General features: G+C 39.0%; 1 protein-coding gene across 5 annotated transcripts in view; it reads right to left on the bottom strand.

Moving 5' to 3' along the window:
* Positions 1-11,150: 11,150 nt before the first annotated feature.
* Slit2 (slit guidance ligand 2) overlaps positions 11,151-24,418 on the bottom strand; it is a 346,124-nt gene continuing 332,856 nt past the window's right edge. For all 5 annotated transcript variants that reach the window (XM_052734901.1, XM_052734905.1, XM_052734903.1 and 2 more), the window contains 4 exons: positions 21,177-21,331; positions 14,397-14,685; positions 13,966-14,177; positions 11,151-12,885 (listed from right to left, as the gene is read on the bottom strand). In XM_052734901.1, the coding sequence (XP_052590861.1) occupies positions 12,644-12,885; positions 13,966-14,177; positions 14,397-14,685; positions 21,177-21,331 (898 nt within the window). In that variant the 3' untranslated portion in view covers positions 11,151-12,643. The remainder of the gene's footprint in view (positions 12,886-13,965; positions 14,178-14,396; positions 14,686-21,176; positions 21,332-24,418) is intronic.

Below are 24,418 nucleotides of genomic sequence, written 5' to 3'. Positions count from 1 at the left end.
TGTGGTTTATACTTTAGTAATGTTTCTTTTACAAATCTGGGTGCCCTTGTATTTGGGGCATAAATGTTCAGAACTGAGACTTCATCTTGGTGGATTTTCCCTGTGATAAATATGTAACGTCCTTCCAGATCTCTTTCGATTGATTTTAGTGTGAAGTCTATTTTATTAGATATTAGGATAGCTACACCTGCTTGCTTCTTAAGTCCTTTGATTGGAAAGTCTTTTCCCAGCCTTTTACTGTGAGGCAGTATCTGTCTTTGAAGTTGAGGTGTGTTTCTTTTTATGCAGCATAAGGATGGATCCTGTTTTTGTATCCATTTTGTTAGCTTGTGTCTTTTTATAGGCGACTTGAGACTATTGATATTAATGGATATTAATGACCAGTGATTGTTAATTCTTGTTATTTTTTGGTGGTAGTGTTGTGTGTTTCTCTTCTTTTGTATTTGTTGGTGTGGGATTTTCTATTTCCTGTGTTTTCATGGGTGTATCTAACTTCCTTAGGCTGGATTTTTTTCCTTCTAGTACTTTCTGAAGGGCTGGATTCTTGGATAGGTATTGCTTAAATCTGGTTTTATCATGGAACATGTTGTTTACTCCATCTATACTGATTGTCGTAATAGTCTGGGTTGGCACCCATGGTCTCCTAGTGTCTGCATAACATCTGTCCAGGACCTTCTGGTTTTTAGAGTCTCCATTGAGAAGTCAGATGTTATTCTGATAGGTCTGCCTTTATATGTAACTTGACCCTTTTCCTTTGCAGCTCTTAATATTTTCTCTATATTCTGTATGTTTAGTGGGTTGATTATTATATGGCAAGGGGACTTTTTTTTTGATCCAGTCTATTTGTTGTTCTGTATGCTTCTTGTATCTTATCCTTCTTTTGGTTGGGAAAGTTTTCTTCTATGATTTTATTGAATATATTTTCTGTGCCTTTGAATTGGTATTCTCCTCCTTCTTCTATCCCTATTATTCTTAGGTTTGGTCTTTTCATGATGTCCCAAATTTCCTGGACATTTTTTTTTTGTGTGGGGGGTATTGTGTTCCCCAAAACATTGTGCACCCTAATAAATTTATCTGGGGTCACAGATCAGAACAGCCACTAGACAGACTTAGAGGCCAGAAAATGGTGGCACACATGCCTTTAATCCTAACATTCCAGAGGCAGAGATCCTTTGGATCTCTGAGTTCAAAGCCACACTGGAAACAGCTAGGCGTGGTAACAAGAGCCTTTTATCCCAGGAAGTGATGGCAGAAAGCAGAAAGGTATTTAAGATGTGAGGACCAGAATTAGAGCTGGTTAAGCTTTTAGGCTTTTGAGTAGCACAGTTCATCTGAGATTCATTCTAGACTGAGAGGCTTCCAGTCGGAGGAAACAGGATTAACTGAGGAATTGGCAAGGTGAGGTGGCTGTGGCTTGTTCTGCTTCTCTGATCTTCCAGCTTTCACCCCAGTACCTGGCTCAGGTTTGTTTTTATTAATAAGAACTTTAAGATTCGTGATACATCTGGCGCCCAACAGTCATGGTACGAATTCACGAAAAAGATGCTTGCTTGTGTTATGAGTTTCTTGGCTTTAGTGTTTTCTTTGACTGACAAATCTATTTCCTCTATCATATCTTCAATGCCAGAGATTCTGTCTTCCATCTCTTGCATTCTGTTGGTTATGCTTGCATCTGTAGTTCCTGTTTGTTTACTCAGATTTTCCATTTCCAGCATCCCTCAGTTTGTGTCTTCTTTATCTCCTCTATGTCAGTTTTCAAATATTGGACTGTTTCCTTCACCTGTTTCATTGCTCTTTATTGGCTTTCTTTAAGGGTTTTATTGATTTCTTCCAATTTTTGTTTGTCTTTTTTTCCAATTTCTTTAAGGGAATTTTTTTTCCTCTTTAAAGACCTTTATTATCTTTTTAAAGTCATTTTTAAGGTCAATTTCTTCTGTTTCTTCTCCGTTGGCATGTTCAGGTCTTGCTGATGTAGAACCATTAGGTTCTGATAGAGCAATATTAGTCTTTATGTTGTTGACTGTATTTTTGCACTGACATCTACCTATCTCTTCCTCTATTCAATGCAAGCAGTGTTTGTGTCTGATGGAGCTTCTCTTGGTCCAATAGAAACTCTTGGTCCAATGGAAGCTCTTGGTCTAATTAGGGCTCTTAGTCCAATCGATGCTTATGGACTTTGTGTCTCAGTGAGCAACTCTTGGTCCAATCTGAGCTGGCAGGCTCTGTCTCAGGGAGCAGTTGCAGTCTCTGAGGGAAGATGGGGTTTGGGGGAGGTGGGGCTTGAGGGTTATAGGATCTGGAGGGGGATGGTGGTAGTCCAACCTGTCTGAAGAAGATCTGCCTACTGGCCTGAAACTGGAACTGCAATGGATGGTGGTGTGGGGGCCACAGAGTTGTGCCCCTGGGCCCAAAGTCTAGAGGCTGGGGTGTCTGCCTATAAGGACAAAGACTCACCTCTTAGTCCAATGGGTGCTGGTGGGCTCTGGTGGTGTATACCTTTAATCCCAGCATTCAGAAGGCAGAAGCTGGAGGATCTCTGAGTTTGAGGTCAGCCTGGTCTATAGAATGAGTACCAGGACACCCATGTCTACACAGAAAAATCCTGTCTTGAAAAACAATCAAACAAATCAAACAAAAATACCAAATGGTTGTCAATGTAACAGATCTAGACTTACCTAGGAGGTAAATACGCAATCAAATCTGTGTGATTTTGTAGACTGAGTTAATTGAAGTAGAGAGAGCAACCCTGCATGTGTCCATCACCATTTCATTGAATAAGGTTCTAACCTAATACAAAGAAAACTAAGCTGACAACCAAATTTTGATTTTCTTTTCTCCCTGACTTGGGTAAAGATGTGACAAACTTCTTCCAGCTCCCTCCATCATGCCCATTCCACCCCTGCTATTATGGACTATACCCTCAAACTGTGAGCCAAAAATAAATCCTTTCTTTGATAAGGATTTAACCTTCTGTCAAGCATTTTTCATAGCAACAACTAATATGATGACCTTCTGCAAGACAAGAGGACTCCCACCAAAATTCAAATCCCTTGTTCATGGACTTTATAGTGTGAAGAATTGTGAGAAACATATTTTTATAATATTACCTGAGGCATCCAATCTCTAGGTTTTGTTCTTGTACTCTGTGCTAAATCGGGTTCATCTTTTCTTGTTCTTTGAAGAATGAAAGAAAGAGAGCTACAGAAACTATTAATACTTTGTTGGGAAATCAGCATCAATTCTCAGTGAGAAGTTGGTCATAATCTTTCTTAGTACTTGAGCACATGTGAGGACTCTCAAGCTACGCACAAGGCTGGATAGCCACAAAAGAGGAAGTAAGGAATTGTAATTATTATGTTTGTGGGGCTAGACAGATGATTCAATATTGAGTGCTTTCTGATCTGCTAGAACATCTAATCTTTGCAGAACTCACATTAGGTGGCAACTCACAATGGAATGGACACCTACTGTATCTTTGGCTCTAGGGGATGCCCTTCTCTGGCCTCCACAGCCACTTGTACACATGTGACAAACATTAACACAAACACACACAAATAGATGTAAAAAATAAATCTTTAAAAGTCTTCCATTTGGGAGATACATATGAAGTAGGTGCCTAGCTTTCTTCCAGAAATAAAAGAACTTTATGGAATTTTCTTACTAACTAGCCATATGGAGCATGATTGTAATGACTGTCTTATCCAAGCAGCATCCACTCTGTATCATGTTAGAACCGCACATTTCCCTGTGACATGGCTGCTGTCCCTTTCTGAACCTCAAAGAGAGTGTCCATTACTGTGTCATTGCTTTTCATCTGAATAAGGCACAGGAATGTCCAACATCATGTTCCTCATGCATCAGGTTTATAGGGAACATTTGGGGTTACCACCTGTGGGTGGAAGGTACAGGAGAGGCAAAGTTGTACTGTGATGTTGCCTTTAAAATGCTACAATTGTTTTTTATAAGTGAAACATAGATTGATATGATCTTTCATAAACTTCACAATTTGTTACTGGACAGGCATTTCTATTCCCATATCACCCAACTGTTGCTTGTGCTCTGCCTTGGGAGAAGATGTACAACTTCAGGGAAAGTGTTTATCATTGGCCCAGAAATTCCTAAGGGGACTGAGAGGCAAGGCCTGTTCAGCTGCTGCTGGATTAGGGGCTCTGCCCCTTCACACTTAAAGCAGTTATTAACAGTATCCATAGTAGACTAGATAGGACATGCTGGTATAACCCAAGGAATGGAATGGACACGATTCTATTATATTCTAATGTGATAGTGAGATACTGGAAAAGTTAAGGCTTGATGGTCTCAGATCAAGGATGTGTTTCCATATGAGGTATACTCTTCATCATGGACACAGTGGTTGGGTTCTGCATTGTTTCAAAGTAGTCAACTGAAATACTGCAATGGGATTACTAGACACTGAGACTTCACTTTTGAAAAGAATGCAATCTAAGCAAACATGACTGTTGTATGCAAAGCTACAATTAGTAACTGCTGGTTATTATCTTTACCAAATCCTGTGTGTAATATGTTTATACCTCCCTGTCTCTTTGTTTCTGTCTCTCTGTCTGTTTCTCTCTCTCTCTGTTTGTGAGAGAGAAAGGGTGAGAGAGGGGGGAGAGGGAGACAGGAGAGAGAGGGGATAGAGAGAGAAGAGAGAAGAGAGAGAGAGAGAGAGAGAAAGAGAGAGAGAGAGAGAGAGAGAGAGAGAGAGAGAGAGAGAGAGAGAGAGAGAGAGAATATGAAAGTGTAACTGCACCTCCAGGTCTGATTCAGTAAGACTAACTGAGACTTTTGCTTTGCTGGTACACTGGGCCTAGATTGTCCTAAGTTTTGAGGGATGTGGGGGTGGGAATCACTGCCCTAAAACCTTGTGTTCTCGGACTGTCTGTTCTAGAATGCAATCATGTATTTATAATCTAAAATATGAACACATATAAAATGAGGTGGGAAAGGAAAACAAGGCTAAATGAGAAGAAACACAGAAGGATTTTCATTTCATTTTCTGAGTGTTTAAGTCATCATGCGATTTCTTTGCCAAATGATAAGAGATTTATTTATTTCCTAATCAAACAATAATGTGTATGCCATTCAGAAATGTGTTCTTGTGCATTTTGCAGCTCCAAAAGGAAGTTGACAAGCAGAAAGGAAGAAATGTAGCTAATTTCAGATTAACAGGAAGGAAAAATAATCAATGTGAAGATGTAAATTAAAGTAAGAACTGGGTGTGGAAGGGACTCAGTGGCAGTACATGATGTGAATCTGTCTCTTCCCTGTGATGAAACAGGCCTCTGAACCTGGTGAGAAGATATTTCATGCTCATTCAAAATGAGTGTTGTCCCTGTCTTTTGTTTCATATTATTATTATTATTTATTTTTACAAAGAACAGCTTGTGGCCATGAATGAGTTCTAGGATGTGAGTGTGCATGTGATGTTTGATCCTGTGGCTCTCTTAGGTAGCAGCAAATTTCAGCTGCTCCTAGGCAGCACAGCCTGTGGAGATACATCTGCTTAGGAACAATGACCAGTGCTAAAGACACAATTGGATAAAAAAATCTTCCCACTTCAGTTTCTGATATTGGGAGGAAATCTCATTAAAAGAACTATCTTTTCTTTCCAAATGGGCAGTAATAACAATGTTTTATTGTATCTCTACTGAGGTTATTAGTTGGCATTATAAAAAAGTCCCTTGGGAAATATTTAGTCATCTCCCAACATCTCATTAGACAATTCAGTCTGTCTATCAGTTCTAGCAAAATCAATATTGTATTATGGCTAGAGAGTCAGGAGACCTGGACTGTATGACCTTGGGCAAGTCACTTAATCTCTCTGCCACCATCTATGCAGACAAAAAAAAATGTAGTTATTTCTCCAATGCAGAGCAAGATAAATGACAGCATGTCTCCTAGACAATTGTCTCTGTGGCTCTTTTGCCAGGCCCCATTTTTATGTGTGTGCTTGTTAATTTTGATTTTCCTTGAATCCAAATTTAGCTATCCACACACTGATGCAAAGACAAAGCTTGTCTGAAATGTGGCTGGCCATGGTTTCTACTCAGATTTCCTATTTCTGGACAGTGGTAGAACTTTTACTGCTCTCTTTTCTCCCTTTGGGGTAGGAAGATGAAGCCAACAGACAACTCCTTCTGGGTAAGAGTTGCTATGCATAAGTAGCTCTCCGCTCTGGGAATTTCCTGGTTTCTTGTTCTCAGGCATCTTGTTTCAACACCCCAGACTTCACCTGTCTTGGTCAAACCTAGCCAGTGGGATGGGTAATCAAGTTCCATCTTGCATTTCCATGGTAGTCATCAAAATTCTCTCAGGGTGCATTCCTGCACTTGTGTGAGCTGTTACTAAAGTGATCCAAACTCACTGAAGGGCACACCTATGAGCCCATCATATTTTTCCAGTGGCCCCTCTGACCATCTTCTATTGTTCTAACATGGCTAAAGAGTTATGTCAGCTTGTATTAGAATTGTCCCATCTTTGTCTCCATTCTGGGATCATTTTCTTTCTCTGAAAATGTAAACATTATTTAAAGTCAGGTGTTATTCCTCTGTTCATTCTGACACATTTCTGAATTAGTGCACCCATTTTCTTGGCTTCAACTACCACCTGAGTTAATAACAGTTCTTACTCCTCCAGTGTTCACATCCCATATTCCATGATTTGCTTTTAAATATTCTTTGTTGTTGTTTGTCCACATAATACTAACTATAGAGAAATGACAATAATACTTCCTTGTGAGGAATCTAGCATACCAAAATGAATGTTTGGGACTTGCTTTCTATAGAGTGGGAATTAAGGATACTTTCCCATGATCTAGAGGAGTATATAGTTTCATCCAAAAATAGGACAGTACACTGCAGAATAAATGCCTGGAATTCTAGGTCACCATCTTTAACTCTTCAAGGCATACTCAGCCCAATAAAGTCACCAAAATGTAATTAAGATCCAGATTTTAATTGACATTTTTAATGTATGGATATTTTCTGCTAGGGTTCTATTTGACTTATTTCCTGAGTGTCTGGCTTTGGTATAAGCTGAAAGGGAGAGTGAGTTGTGAGTTTCACGGTACAGATTGCTCAACAGTTGTTTCTATTCAGCTTCATCGGCCTTTCAGCTTGTGAACATTCCTTTGACATCTGAGGAAATAACATTATTCTAAGATTTTGATGCTATTATCAGATACTATTTTCAGAGGCGTATCTTTTGAAAGTTGGAAGGAACTGCACTAAGCCTCACTAAGAAGCCATTATTTTGAACTGGAAGTCTCTTTCATTTGTCGTTTGGAAAACCCACTGCAAATAGGTACTCAATAGAAAAAAAACATAATGAACATTAAGCCAGTCAATAGACACTATTGCGTTGTACACATCGAACCAATGCATGCCATAGGTAGCACACACCAGATTCCTTATCTTCCATCAGAACACAAAGTTTCCTTCCTTTATATATTTATGCATAGATTGCTTTCCTTGGGCAACCTGCCCAAATCTATCTACACACAAACTTCCATTACTTCCATCCTGTGTTCTATTTTATCCTCTCTGACACAGTTGCAAGTCATTTTCTCCCAGAACCATCCCACCTCCTGGTATACACTTAGGTGACTGAAATTTTCTGTTCTATTTTTTTTAATGTAGCCAAAGATGACCTTGAACTTCTGATCATCCTGCTTCCACTGATGGAGAGCTGTCATACCACCAACACAGCACCATCAACACTGGTTTTTATCACATGCCAGAAATGCTCATTTGAATTTTGTCAACTCGACTCAAGTGAAAGTCATCTGGCAAGAGAGAACTCAACTGAGAAAATGCTTCCACCAGATTGGCCTCTAGGAAGTCTGTAAGTCAGTTTTGATTAATGATTGATGTGTGAAGACCCAGTCTGCTGTGGGAAGTATAACCCCTGAGCTAGTGGTCCTCCTACCGTGTATAACAACAAGCAAGCTGAGAGAGTCATGCAGAGCAAGCCAGGAAGCAGTGTTCTGTGGTTCTGCTTCAGTTCCTCCCTGACTCACCGAATGCCAAAGCTATGATCCCATCATACTTTCCAGTTATCTTTCTGACCATCTTCTATTATCCCTAACATATGACTAACCAGTCTTGCTTGCTTGTGTTAGAATTACTCCATTTCTGTCCACATTCTGGAATCCAATTATCCACCTGAAAATGTAAGCACTCTTTGAAGTCAGATGTTACTCCTCTGGTCAAATTCACTTTGATGTGTTTGTGAATTAGTTCATCCATTTTCTTGGCTTCAACTACCACCTGAACTGGGAACAATTGTTGCTCCTCCAATGTCCACATCCCACAGCCCACGATTTGCTTTTAAACATTCCTTATTGTCATTTGTCAACTACAGAGGGATAACAATAATTCTCCCTTGTGAGGAGTCTGGCATCCCAGGACAAATGTTTGGGTCTTGCTCTCTGTGTGGTGGGAATTGAAGATGTGTCATTGTGCTTGCTTTACACTCCTGCCCTAGCTTCCCTCAGTGATGGACTGGAAGCTCTAAGATGAAATAAATCCTTTCGCCCTGTTGCTTTTCTTCCATCATGGTGCTTATCACAGTAATCGAAAACAAACTAAGTCAAAGGGATCAAACCCATGGTTTTGGACATGCTAAGCAAGTACTATATCAACTAAGCAACACCAGTATCCTGGCTGTACTTTTTCTAGCATACCATTATATCCTTAAAGGTACATCACAGTCTGATATTACATGTCAGTTTGATCATTTTCATAGCATTTGTTACTGTCTTAGTTAGCTTTCTATTGCTGTAATAAAAGACCACAACCAAATGCAACTGGAAAGGAGAGGATTTATTTAGCTCACCCTTCCATATCTTTCACAGCCCATCATCAGAGGAACATAGGGTGGGAACTCAAAGCAGGTGCCTGGAGCAGGTAAGGGAGGGACTGGAAGCTAAGGGACTGAAGCAGAAGCTACAGAGCAGTGCCGCTTACTGACTTGCTCCCCATGGATAACTCAACCTGCCTTGTTGTAGCACCTGGGGCCACCTTCCCAGAAGTGGTACTGTCCATAGTGATCTGGGCCCTCCCACATCAATCAAAAAATTGAAAAAATGCACCACAGGCTTGTCTACAGGCCAATATGTGGGATATTTTCTCAAATGAGATTCCTTCTTCCTAAATGACTCCAGCTTGTGTCAAGTTGACATAAAAGTAGCCAGAACAGTTACCCAGTCTAGATTCAGTCCATATTTATGAAACATAAGCTCTAACATGGCAGACATTGTCTACTTGATATGGAACTATGTGAGATGTTTGCCATCTTTTCTTGTAATTGATAGAAGTCATGAAACAGAAATCATTTCTTAAATGACTATGAGTACACAAAGAGGGTTAAGAAAGAAGATAGCTTCTATACTTTTATAGCTTTCTCTCCTTTATGTAATATCTCACATAAAAGTTCATATACTTTTTATAGCTTATATTCTATTACAGACATCACTGTAGAGATCATGGTCAGTACCTGAGGCAGATGACGCCATAAAGTTCAAGATCTCTATGTCCTGAATTCATTTCAAGTCTTTTAATCATTTCTCCAGGAGGGAATGTTGCTGACAAAGAAAACCATCCATTAAAAAAATTCCCAGAGTAATTCTAAAGCAAGAGATGCTCTTTTACAGTTTCAATCTGTGATCAGAACAAATTCCAAAGATTGAGGTGGTTGTTATTTCATGATCACATTCTTCAATTGATTGCATTCCAGTTTCCTGCTGGTGTCTCACTCATGGGAGAATTAAAAAAAACATGCTAGGAATGTTTAAGAACTTCATCTATTAAATTACAAATGTTTGTTATTGTATATGATAATTTTAATTTTGTATTTTTAAAAATTGAATTCTATCACTAAAGCTGTAGGATAGTTTTTTTATTTAAAAGAGTGTTGTGGTTAATGGCTTAGAAATCAGGAGCATTTTTAATATGAATAATTTCCCTTGATTTGTGTGATTTGCTAATCATTTTCTGGCTGTGAGATTTTCTTCATTAAAGGCTCATGATTGGAAGGCAAACAAAATTTGATCCCTGTGACACTAACTCTGCTCATGTCCCACAGAAATAGACTTTATTTTGTCACTTTATAATCAGGAAGGATGAAAAATATGCCAAACCCCATATGATGTCTCCTTTTTCTTTAAAACAGGAGCAAATAGTCAAATCTCTAGTAAGATTATTTAAGCATACATGATCAATAGCACTGAAAATCAGGCTTCAAACTTAGCAGTCCCCACGTAGAGGCAATCTGTGGCTGAATGGCTGTCTATATTATCAGCAAATACACTAGTATGAACTGCCCACTATTGGGTCCAGCTCCTTTGATTTCCAGCCTTATATACTGCAATACACCAGGGAACACAGGAATTCCATTCACTTATATAGACAAGGGAGATTTTACATATACAACTCAAAGCATAGGTCCTGCTGTACAGTAAGGAAACTCCAAACACTATCCACTAGGATGGTGTTTATCTGGGACATCAGATGGAAATCTTGTTATATTTATTTGTAGATGACTCTTTGCTTCATGAATGATTCAGTAGCTCTGAAAAAGAAATGAACTCATAGGAACACATGAATGTTTTATAATTGTTATTTAATATTTATATAATACATCTAAAGTCATTTTAAACGTGAATGAATAAGTGATTGGGTGTTCACACCTGGAATAGTGGGTATATTGTGTGTGCCTGTGTGTGCGCATGACTGTCTTAAAAAGAGATGAATCCCTCATACAGTAGAGGTCAAGTATTAATATTCTTCCTAGACAATGGCACTTCCTTGATATGAATTGTTGCTAGTTCTGGATAGCTGGATCTTGCAAAGGCAGTGATACCCAAAGAAGACCCTTTGTATTAGCTCTGTTTCATTTTATAATTCCTTTTGGTGGAAGGATTTAATTTAATGCATTTTCCATAGCAAAGAATATGTATTCTATCTATCTCTTTTATGCAGCCTCCAGATGTGACAATACATTAATCTCAAAGCAATTTTTTTGGTAACATAAAGGCATAGGTTGCCTTTCTTGTTTCTTTCATGTCACTATATCAAGGTCATAACAAAACACCTGCAAAGCAGTGCAGTTCTAAGAAAACGGCCAAGCTGTTAATGAAGTAGACATCTTTTAATTTACAAACATCAGTAGTGTAACCGATATTAGTCTGGAGAAAGACAAAGCATAATTGTCATTGTTAAAAAGAGTTTTTCTTTTAAAGAAACATCTGCATCTTCACAGGGCACCCTGGGATTTTCATGAAGGAAGAGCACAGTCAACTATAAATCATTATCAACTCTACGTTGTCATTTAGAAGCAAACTTGTTAACATGGGAGCAGTAAGGTAATCAAGGAGTTTTATTGTTTGGAGAAAAAATTACAGTTTTTGACATGACAGTTTTTCTTCTTCCCCCCTCCCCCAAAGCATGGCAGGGAAAGATTAATTAATTTATAAAAGGTCTACTTCCTATTGTCCATCGCTACAGATAATTTCCTTCCTCCTGTGAGGACATATGACAGATGGGTACACTTGCTGTCTTTACTCATACCTTTGTAAACCCTCTGCAAGTGTCCTGAAAGAGGCCACAGGTCAGTGACATCAGTGGACAGATGTCGAGGTCAGCCAAGAGAACAACGTATACCTATCCCAAGATACCAAAATAACATCCTATGTTAGTTCTATTGCCAAAAAAATCCTGATTTTTTTTTAAGTTTGAAAATGTACAAAAATATCAGGATAATTATAAATTAATATATATTAAAGCATCGAGAAACAGTCCAAAGTGATGACCTAAATCCTTAAGTACAATGTACTTTAATACAATAAATATTTCTCGTTGAAAATGAATACTGTATAGGGCTATTTAGAACTCATAAAAACAAAAATTCATATTATTACTAATTTTTTATTTATCAATAATCTATTGGTTCTTTATCATCTCCTTTATCATTTATATTACAAAAATTAATACTGGAAAGTGGTAGATAAACACCTTCGTGTGCTGTTTCTGCAGATATGCTAGCATTGCCAAAGACCATAAAATACATTGCAGCACTCCCCACCCATTTCTCTCCTGAATGAAACCCAGACGTCAGGACATTTTATATCTTCCACAAAATATTTCTTATCCCTTGGATCTATCTACAGATTCTGGATTTCCATTCCCCTGCCTCCCAGTCCCATTGAGATGCTTGTGCTTGGTGTGTTCTTGTGAACTGCACTGATGTGAAGGGGGTCATGGGTTTTATGCTCTGGGCAATCACATGTGAGTGTACAGTCCCATGTTAGGCTCTTGTATATGTGCTTCTGCGAGTATTAGCACGTTCCAAAGATGGCTCCGTGTTGCCATGGTCCCCACTGCTGCACTAATGCCTCCGAGTGTGGCTTTTCTTCACACTTTTTCCAGTGTAGGGGAAGCTTTAGTACAAGTGTCTTTTATTTTTTTTTCCCAAAGGCAGACAAGTCTTTATTATCATAATAAAAATAAGTCTGTTCTGTATTTTACAATATATTTCAAATATTTCCACTATGAAGCATGAATTAGTCCAACACGGTCAAGAAGTGTATAACCTTCGCCGAAGATGGAAGCTGCTAGAAACGCAGTTAGGAGGCACATCTCGTGCAGCCGCACTTCACCACCTTCTCCACCTCGTCCACAAATGAGGATCCGTCTGTGCACTCGAAGGAGTATTTCCGCCTCTTGCTCCTCAGAGGTCCACAGCATTGCCCACCAGCACACCCACCTCTACATTCCAAGCGAGACACTTTCTTTGTTGTTTGACAGGCAGCATAACCCTGCTGCTTTTGGTAATAATCTCGGATCCGTTCCCCTCGACAAGAAATTTCTAGAAAAGAACAAGGAAATAAGAGCATTTTTTTAAAGACAGACAGTGTAGGTTTTGTAGAGTGATTGAAAGAAAGTCAAGATCTCCATTTTGTGGTCATGGTCCTTCCTAGCATTTTGAAACTGCTATTTTTAGTGTGATGCTTGAAGTCTACATTATGGACTGATGGCGTGATCCAATCTTCCTTGAAAAATGCATCTTTTAGGCCTCTATTTCCAGCAAAGTGAATGCTATATATATAGACAATAAATACAACATGTTTGTTCTGACAAGAAAATTGGATTCCTAAATCTTTTCCTTTATTGCAAAAAGGAAGAAAAAAAAATACACATCTTCAGTTTCTACAGGACTAACAGCTGGTTTTGTTTACCACGGGGAGCAGTTTCACAGAGAATGCAATTTAATTTATTAGGCCCAGAATTTAATATTATCCAATATGTTACTTAATACAAGTAACATTCCACTAACTTCATAAATTACGCGAGTATGAAGTAGTTCAAAAAAGAGACATCTGTTAAAGGCTTCCGCAGGCACGTTCATCTTATTGTCTGATGCACCAAAGTCTGTGCCAGCTGGAGGCCAGGCAAGTTCTGATTTTGGAAACAAAGCAGAGAGAGGTGGGCTGAAAACTCAGCCGGCTTCCATCGCTCTCACCTGCATAATTTACTGTGATAAATCAGTCGATTCTAAGGGCAAGGGTGACTCTGTACTCCAACCAGGTGATTCTGTACTCAAACCAGAACAGAGCTACCACCTCCATGGTCTCTGTCTGGAGTCAGATTATTAATTCATGTAGGTGAAGGGATCAGGTAGAGGTTCAAGCTGAGTTGGGAAGCTGTACTCTGAAGGGAAAAGGAGACTTTCTAGAGCAAGTCAAGTTGTGATAAGATGTCTGATGGCCACGGAACGACCTTAGAGTGGGACTTCACTGCCTTTCACAGTTAGTAACTGCATACCACCCGAGAACCGATCAACAGTAGCTACAAGCCACACCCAGGCCAAGAGCTTCCTCACTGCACTCTGTCTCTTTCACCCGGGATGAGGCATCCCTCGTGCTTTGTGACAAGGTGCCTAGCTTACCTCTGTCACAGCTGTCCCCGGTGTATCCACTGCTGCATTCACAGTAGGGCTGCCCCAGTCCAGAGAGCCTGCACTTCCCATGCTTGCACTTTATCATCTGGCAAGGGTTAAACAGATCTTCCTCTTCATCACAAAGGACACCCCCGTGGCCTTCCAGGCACTTACAGCTGTAGGAGAAGGCATTGATGGGCAAGCAGGTGCCATGTACACATCTATAGTGAAGGAGAAGCATAGGAATGAAAATAAGGTTGATAGAGGAGTTCAGAAGGTATGGTGGTTAGGCAAAACCATGTCTGAATACAGAGAACAGAATTCTAATGTGTTGATTTCTCTAGGCCCCTACTCTTGCCCTGCCAACCTCCTGCCTTCTTCTCTTAGATTTGCTTGGAGAATTTGGCATATTTACTGAGTACCAAGCCACTGGAACTTACTTGTTTCCAAGGCAGGGGTCATTGGTTCGCTGGTCACAGAGGGGCCCCATCCACCCTTCCTCACATTCACAGGTGAAGCCTGACTGGCTGCTGGGCTGGCATGTGCCATGAGCACATACTTTCTTGTGGCATGGTTCACAACCAGGCAGAATGCCGGTTTGCATGGGCACTTTCCGGAAGTCCTGCAGCTCACTGTTGATGTAAAGGTTCCGGATACAGCCATGGAAGCTGGTACCGTTCTGCCCAGGGGCCTGGCGCAATGATGCCACGTTATTCTTCCCAGGCATGCCTAGGAAGAAACATCATGTCAGTTAAGAGTCTTTACAGGTTCCTTGGTCATTTGCTACAGAGAAATATTGAGGTTCATCAGTCCATTTCTATTACATTGGAATATGTATGCTCAGATGAGGAGGTAGAGAAAGCTGAACATTTTGTTTCTCATTTTGGTAAGATGTAGTAAGTTATTCTGACTTTTAACTAAAATAAACCCAGTTTATTGGTGTCAGTTCTTAATTGGTAAATTTATCTCAAACAAAACTTGTAATATATGTGAATTTATATAATCTTCAAGAATGTCTACTTAAAGAAAAAATAGAGGTAGACATTTTTTTTCCATTCCCTGTGGGTCTAGATACCATGCACACAGGGAAGTCACCAGTTATAATTCTCTGATTAATTCTTTTTCTGATTATAACATCAAAGGATGGAGCTTAGAGAGCTTGAGCCACAGATTCCATGACACCCTGGTCAGTATTTTGCTGACTGCCTGCCTTTCTTAATCCTAGAGCCCAGGTTCAGTCTACCAGGACTCTGAGAGTGAGAGCTGGAGCTCTCAGTAACCCACCTCAAACTTCTCAAATTCCAACTTAGCAACTAACCCAGCACCTCAGGGGCACGCACTGTCCCTGCTCACTTGAGGATGTCTGTGCTTGAAAAGCTCATTTTTGCTTCTTATCTGGATAGCACCTCATTTATATGATATTTTTTCTACTTAAAATGAAGCTTTTATGTAAGAAAATTAAAAAAAAAATGGAATAAGTTTCATCACAAACAGCATTTGCAATCTTGAGGCATATACATTCCAGAAGTGACAGTCATCTGGTAACTGTTATTTTGGCAAAGCTGAAGAATCTTTCCATGGCCTGATCCAGACCCTGAAATAGTTCCTTGACAGTACTTTACACAGAGGACCTTGTAGGACACTAGATGAGGAGACGGGAGGGAGTTGGAAGCTTCTGAGCAAATGACTTGCCTCCCAGTGTTCATGATTCAACTGTGCTGGGACTCAGAGCTATTGCTTGGGATCATAGGCTGGGCTTCACTCTCCAAGGGACCATTACATTCTATGGTTCTTGTTCTGTGCCATCCTTCTCTTCCCTAGGCCAAAAGACCCATTTGAGTCTTAATAGGCACCAAAAGCAGGCGTGTAGGTACACAAAGCTACTAGTCTAGAGGTCAAGTCTCTAATATTGGTTAAGTCTTTCATGGTTAATTTTCATTATCTAGTTGATGTGATTTAAAATTCACTATATATCTGAGTTTCTTTTCCTGATACTGTTGTAAAATTCCCAGACAAAAGCAACTCAAAGGAGAAAAGCTCATTTCAACTTGCAGTTCAAGGGTACAGTCCAGTATGGCAGCAAAGTCAAGGCCACAACAGTTTAAAGCAGCTGGCCACATCGCACGCAGAGTCAGGAAGCAGAGAGGGAGGCAAGCTAATACTTGGCTCACTTTATATGTTAGAGTCTTAGATCCCACCCCCTCTGCCCCTAGGGAATGGTGAGACTCTTATTAAGATGGCTCTTCCCATATCAATTAACTTAATCAACACAATTCCTCACATACATGCCCAAATGTTAAATAATCCCTCACTGGGAAACACAACCCAGGGTCTGTGCAGAAAGGTCTAACACAACAAGGAAGACATTCTCATGAATGTGGATGTTAAAGTATCATGAACTCAGATCTTAGGCTCAATACAAAGAAGAAACACCATTGAGTGTTTGCATTCATCTCACTCTGCTTTCTGACTGCATCAATGTGACCAGCTGCTTCATAATTTATGACCTCTCTACTAAGATAGACTGTGCTCTCAAACTATAATATAGAATAAACCCTTCCTTCTTCAAATTTATTCATTTATTTATTATTTATTTATTTATTGACACTGCAATGAGAAAGGTTACTTAGAGAGTATATCCTGGCCAGTCATTTTCCCTCTCTGGGTCTTAGTTGCCTCATTTCTACCTCAAGAAGATAGCCCAGAGCAATTGTTTGTCAACTTCTCGTACCTATGTCTATCAAAATTGTATTTTCGAAGAGCATCTTCCCATCTTTCCCCATCCTGAGATGCTGATCTTTTGTGAAAGAGGACAAGTACAGAATTCTAAATGTTAGTATGCGTCATAGGTGATTCTGATACAGGGGGGCTCATGGCCACACTAGAACAGGTACTGAGTTCTTTGTCTTTAAAGTTCTATGAGTGAAGACATTCACATAGTGTGTGTCTGGTCCTAGAGAATGTACTACTACACCAAGATTGAGGCACACAGTTGACTATTTTCAGGGGAGTATCAGTGACAGGAAATTCTTTCCTGTGGGGAAAGTCTTTCTAAATGGTGTTTATCCCTCACAAACATGTGGACTTTAATGACCCTCATTTTGGGTCATTTCTTAAAACAGTTAAAAATGAACTTCTCCCAAAGCTATTTTAAATGCTCATTTCAGTGGAGATACAATGTTTATTTGTGCGCATATGCAGACTAAATTGAGATTGGCCAGTTTCTTCAGCAGTGAGAAGCAATGAATGAACTTGTTTCATTTAGTCCCAAATTGTACAACTTCAGAGGGTGTAGTTTTGATGGTGAAAATCTATAAAACAACAAAGCTACATACTATGTACAGGCTCAACTTTCAATAGCATATAAAAATCAAGACCTTTTCTAGATTATTTTTGGACCTGGGGGTTGACCCAAACATCTCTAACTGCATGTTCTACCCTGAATTACCCTTCTAACCAATAACTATTCTGGGTCATCACTTTCATATGCTTAGTTAGAATGCTGGGTTTTAGCTGATAAACAGAAGCAGATCTTTTTTGTTTTGTTTGAAATAGTAATTTACTGCACAGCTCAGGATGGACTGAAACCATAAATTCCATTGCTTCAGCCTCCTGAGTGCTCAGAATACAGATGCACAATGCCTTGCCATACCTGGTAATACATGATTTTGCTTTTCACGACTTTTTCATTTGTATTTCATGGACTTCAATGGGAAGTAAATTAATCCACCAATCATTCACTAAATAACTTAGTAAATGGATTTTTAAAAAAGCCTTTCAAGTCTCTTTATGTTTTAACATGACTCTAAGGGGCATAGTACCATTATTGAAATCTTTTGTCCAAAGATGGCATTGTTTTGGTAATATATGCCTAGATACCTATGTCTGTATCTTATTCCTTCCCCCTGACAGTTAAGTAACAAGTGTTCTGGTTCAATTGTTAGATGGAAAAACATTAAAATTCTTCTGGTTTATGTTACATAAAGATCATGAATAGTCAGTAATGCAAGAGAAAGCTTAGCTGCACTACCAGTTCGCATTTTTCCAGAGAATGTTTCTGCAATGGACCAATGGTGAGGGCATACAGGGTACCCTCCTCAGGGACAGCTCTGGTTTTAACTAGACTTAAACTTGCTTCCTTTTTGGTGACTCAGCTCCTCTTGCCTCTGCCATGTGACAGTCGGACTGTGGTCTACTGGGTTCTTTGTTTTTTAAAGCCCGAACCACTACCATGACCGCATCCTGGGGAGGAAGTAGATGGCCTCAGTGTGTTCTCTGGCAGTGAGGCTGATACCAAGATGGTTTCCCTTAGTCCTGAATATTCAGAGGTGCTTGTGGATTCTTCTGAGACCTCTAGCCTCAGAAGGATTAGCACTTCTCAATTGGGAGTTTAATTTTTCCCCTGTTTTAAAAATTGTCTGTCTTAAACAATTTCGTCTGAATTTTAAAAAGACCTGAACATCATATTTTAAGAGGTTCTTAAAGCATTCACTGAAATATTTTTGAATAAAAGCACCATAAATTGAAGTCAAGGACAAATTCGGAAGTAAAAGCAAAACCATATTACTTAAGCCATTTTGTTTTCTGATTTTTGTAAAAAATTAAGTGGCAATGCAGTGGCATTGGAGTCAGAAAGACCTGGACTTAAATAATAGTCTACCACAATTTAGTTTTGCAAACTTCTAAAAGCTTTATAAAGTTCTTGAGGCTGCCCCTTTGCAACTATGAAATGAATAAAGTAGGGTTTACCTTCTAGTTTTACTTTAGTTTTCTCTGAAAATGAAAGGTTGAGCCACTAAAAGCAGTGCCATATAAATAAAAACGTTATTTAAAAGAGGAGCACTATGTTGGTAATAGCAAATGCTTAAAATACATATCTCATCTCATCCCTTTTACATCATGGTTAACACTCAGGGCTGGCTTTACACACTGCAAGACAACTCTGTGCATTGCAGAATGGGTCAAAATAGAAACTGAAGCCAGAGGCAAGCTCAGAATGGAGAGAAGAGGTGGCATGAAGTCCCACCCATAATCCAGGAGCTGTTGACAATAGTTAATACTGGGAGAGGGAAGTTTTATTCAAGGGATACTCCAGGTAAGTTGAGCAAGCTCCAGGAGAAGCCACACACTGAAGAATTATGAGTAGCACAAACTGAACTTTGTATTTTTTTTTAAAGGACACAGACATGGGTAGCTAGGGAAAGCATGATAGATTTAGAAGGAATAGAGGGAGGGATGAATATGATCAAAGCACATCGTACAAAATTTTTCAAATAACTAATTTAAAAAAGAGTCTCATATTCCTCATAGTCATGACTCCTATAAACTAGGAGGTCAATCAGCTTATTGAGTATAGTCAATCTGCAAGATTTTAATTGTAATGTCCCATTAGTGATTCAGAGATGTGTCTACATGCTTCATGTTGCTGGGACCAGAAGGGACATTTATTTTTCAACTTTGTGACATAGACCATCCATTAATTTGGCTCCCAACGTATAGTAGATGGCCCATAAGCACTCATATAATTGAATCAAAGGTGCTGAACTTTTTCTAACCTTTTACAACAACATCAATGTTCTATTTTTTTAAATTTATGTGCATTGGTGTTTTGCTGGCATGTATGTCTGTGTGAGGGTGTCAGATCTTGGAGTTACAGACAGTTGTTAGATGTCATGTGTTACTGGGAATTGAACCTGGGTCCTCTGTAAGAGCAGCCAGTGTTCTTAAACTGAGTCATCTGTCCAGCCCCCCTATGATTTTTTAATTATGAAAATTATTAAAAATGGAAATGATCTGGATTTAGGAGAAAATGGAAAGCAATAGTTTTTTGGAAGATTTGGAAGGATTAAGATGATTGAATAGCATCCTGAAGTTAATCTTTTTTAGAGACTAAGAACTTCATAAAAATACTAGTCCTGATGAAGAAATGAAGTGTGTTGACATGTTTAGAGGCTTTAGTTATCTGTTAAATAAGTTAATCTTATCAACTCCATAATTTAACTTCTTGCATTTCCATTCAATATCACGTCTTGTTATCCTTTTTCTGAATTTTGCAATTCTGTGTCAAATTTACACTTTCTTTTCCAGACATAGACAATGGTAAGAGTTCTGTTCTTTATAGGTTTTCTCCCTATACTTCTTTATCTCTCTTTGTCTCTCTGCCTCTGTCTTTCTCTCTTCCCCAACTTCCTTCTTATTGCTTAAAGTAAGACTTGGAGATGGACTGTAGCATTCCTAGCACTAGCCTACCTTGCCAAGGTTTTCTTTTTTTCCTTCACTGTAAGAGCCCAGCTAAACAAATATACTTCCTACTAGTCTGATGAAATCCTTAAATTTGAGTCACTGATTATTTCATTGAGTTTCAGTGACAATTACTCTATAATTTTTATGAACTTCTAGAAATACCAGCATTGCAACATTGGGTTGAGCTGATATTATTTGCCTCATTAAGGGAGCAGGGTTGGGGACTCCTCCGACTACTTTGCACCAAACTTGTTTAATCGTGTGTGTGTGTGTGTGTGTGTGTGTGTGTGTGTGTATGTGTGTGTGTGTGTGTATGTGTGTGTGTGTGTGTGTGAGTGTGTGTGTGTGTGTGTGTGTGTGTGTGTGTGTGTGTGTGTGTAGGCTAGAGAACAACTTCTGGTGTCCTTTATCAGGATCCCTGTACCTTTTCTTTTGAAATAGGTTATTCCATTACCCTGGATCTCACTCAGTAGGATAGGCAGACAAGCAGATCCAATAAGCCCTAGGGATCTGCTTGTCAACCACCTCAGCACTGAAATTGTAAGTATACCATACTACCTGGCATTTCACATGGCTGCTGGGCATTTAACTCAGGTTCCTGAGCACTTTATACACTGAGGTGTCTCCCCAGCCTTATTTTATAATTTTCTAACTTGATCTCTAACCAATTTTCTGCTTCTGTCTGCAGACAGATATAAAATTAAATAACACTATATATAAATTACCTAGCTAGTATGTCATAGATGAAGAACTAATGTCCTTCTCTGACCCGATGACATACTGAGTTAGACCCAGAACCAGGATGACCGAATGGTCCCTTAAGAGACAATTCCATCTCTTTCTGTTTTATGCTTGTTGGCCAATTACAATGATTGATCAGTGTCAATGATCATGGCACCAGGCACCAGTAACTTCAGATTTGATCTATAATGAGAAGCACAGAGTTGGAAGACCATTGGATTTGGAAGGAAGTTCACCTCCTACATAAAGTGGGGAGTCAAAATTCAGAGTAGATTGTTTTGACAAGTTGGTGATGATTTTAGGGCTTCCTCCATCCACGGAGAGGGAAAGGCTCGAATCCAGGGTCAGTAGCTCCACAATGTGGAAATTTCCATCATTGATTGTCTCCACACTGCAATAGAAGAAAATAAAAAAATTAACTCGAAACATAGTTAAAATACAAGCTTCAATAAACACAGCTTCAGAAGAGACATTCATAGCAGACATTAGGGAAATTGACTTTTAAAGGGTATTCTGAAGGAGATAAAATTAATTTTGATCTCTCAGGATCTGGGCACAAAATAAATCTGTTCTCCCACAGAGAGAACTGGACATAAGTATAACCATTAAGCTAGCCACATTCACTCGATTTGTGGAATTCACAAATGAGAACTTATTTGTTTTACTTTTAAAGGACATAAAAGTTTCATTTACCAAGAGACAGTTTACGACTCCAAATGGCATTAAGAAGCCTGCACCTCCTTTGGAGGCTCCACAGGATTGCTGCTTTTTGCAGTGTGACACAGTGTGTTAGCACCCATCAGAATCAAGATGCAGAGGTATACAAGAACCAACTTAATAGGGTCTCTGCACTTTTTCACATTTCATAAATTGGAAACATACTTTCATTTATTGTGTATTTTTGGAGGGATACTTTTCGAGCCGTATTACCGTGAGATATAGTTGTTCAATTGATAGCTGGGATTAATAGGTTAAATAACATGCTTAACATAGTCAATATGACAGTGTTATTTCCTTTTTAAAATATGATTTTGAAATTGTAATACAGTTACATAATTTCTTTTGTAAAGAAGTAGAAGTATTAAGGAATGGATGCTAACAGAAAATGAAGAATGAGACATAAGATGAATTTTGGTTTGATTTGCTATTGGTTTTTAATTTTTTATACTATACTTGACTTTGGTTTTAACCTGGCCAAAAAACTTATCAGGATAAATGATCAATTCCATGTCAGGAACACTCCGACAACTAGTGCATAGACAAAAGATGGCATAATAGAAGCTGGGCTAAAACAATAAATACTGAACATTAAAGACCTAATAAACTGAAATACTGTCTAAAGTGGTTGAGAAAAGGTTCAAACACGGACAGGTGCGGGGATATGAGAGACATAATTTGTGAATGTGAATGCATAACACTGGCTACAAAAAATGATTGTTCCATTTTCTCGTACTAATATTTAAATTTTCAGTGAGGTCAAGCCTAGAAACTAACAGAAAAAATGTACTAATATTTCTGCATATTTTCATCACTAGAATCTAGTCATATACCACTGTTTGTTGACCAAAACCAAAATAATTTTGATTTGAGAACAGGTTAAAATAGTCTTCAGAAATATGAGGATGTTTTAAATCCTTGGCATAGTGTTTAAAAGTTCCCATGTCTGTGGCTGTGGAGGTGGTTCAATGAGCAAAGTTGTACACACCTGTTGTACAAGTATGAAGACATGAATTCATATTCACAGTACCTATAAGAGCCATTGTAACCCCAGTACCGAAGGAGTGGACACAGGTGGATGCTTAGAGCACTTTGGCTAAAAGCCTAGCTGAATCAGTGAGCTACATGCAGTTCAGTGAGAGAGTCAGAGAGCCAGGGAGAGAAACACTTGGCTTTAATCTTTAGCACAGATGCACACATCTGAGCACACACTTGGAAATACCACAGGTCACACCCTCCCCCAGCTTAAAAAAAGAGTTCACATGGGCCAGGATCTTTGATACCTGTTCTCATATATCACATAAAAAATCAATATGTAGGTTGAGAGATGGATAAGTGGGCAAAAGTACTTGTTGCCAAAGGTTGATGACCCAAATTTTATTCCCAGAAACTGAGAACTGACTCCTGAAAGTTTCCCTCTGACCTCCTGCTATGGCACACATTTGCATACATGCATGCCAGAGTGGGGACACACACACACACAGAGAGAGAGAGAGAGAGAGAGAGAGAGAGAGAGAGAGAGAGAGAGAGAGAGAGAGAGAGAGAGAGAGAGAGTGTAAATAAATAAAGTGAAAGTGAATTAGACATGCCAATTAATATTTTTCCTTCTATACCTTTAAGTATAGCAACACTCAGCAATACTAAAAATCAGCAAAGGGGATAATTTACTGCCTAAATAAAGTTTCACAGTGTAAGGTTAGTTAAATATGGGTTTCTTTCTTCATGCATTTTGGACACAAGATCCAGGGGATCCAATGCCTATGAATTGTAACAACAACCAGCATGAACGAAACAGTGGTGTGTGTATTTTGGTGGTAACCAACAGCTCTCTCTAATGGTACTTAAGACCCTCCTAACAAGAGGGAAATAATGCCTGGTATTGGAAACCTAGCAAACTACCCAGGTCTAGTGACATCTTGGATCTAAGAGGAGAATCTACAACTGCCACTTTCCTGTACTAGCACAATCCCTAACTACATTCTAAATATTTATCCTTACACACACAGATAAATATAACTTTCATCCCTCATTGAATACATTGCTCTTTGCAACAATTAGGCCATTACATAAAACTACAACTCATCAAAATGCAAAGGACGAGTCATGTTGTGGTCCCCAGCAAACCGATCCATTTACAACACTGTCCCTAAGAGTTGGGAACACTACAGAGGAAGAAGCAGAAAGATTATAAGCCAGCATGTGATTTGTCTCCTAAAATTGATGGGAAAGCTACGCTCATGAAATCTAAACAGCATGGTGACTTCAAAAGGATCAGAACAAGGGCTATATAAACAGACATGTTAATACAGAAAGAGGAAATCTTCCAGGCCAGAACCCTCTAGAAAGAACCGTAGGCAGTTAAAGAAGGTTGAGAACAGGAGAAATAACCTTCCCCAGGAAAGACCTTTGCAACTGGTTATCCCATACCAAGGGGTCAATCTGAAATCATGTACGCACAAGAACCATTTTATACACTGTGCATGTTGTACTTATTTATTTAGGTGTGAAAAATATCAGCTATTAAAGAAATAGAGGACATGAGGGAAGAGGAGAAAAAAACTACTACAGGGAAGGGGTTGGAGGTAGGAAAGGGAAGGGAGCAAATGATGTAATTATATTATAAACCCTTTTAAAGGTTTATTTTATTTTATGTGTATTATTTTTGTTTTTTTTTTCTACATGTGAATCAGTGTTCTTTATGAATACAGAGGTCAGAAGAAGGTATTGAATTCCCTAGAACTGGGGCTTTGGTTAATTATAT

This window comes from Peromyscus californicus, unplaced genomic scaffold (genome assembly GCF_007827085.1).
Source record: "Peromyscus californicus insignis strain IS unplaced genomic scaffold, ASM782708v3 Scaffold_13__1_contigs__length_99412109, whole genome shotgun sequence".
Classification (NCBI taxonomy): domain Eukaryota; kingdom Metazoa; phylum Chordata; class Mammalia; order Rodentia; family Cricetidae; genus Peromyscus; species Peromyscus californicus.
This window is presented reverse-complemented; position numbering and strand designations above follow the sequence as displayed.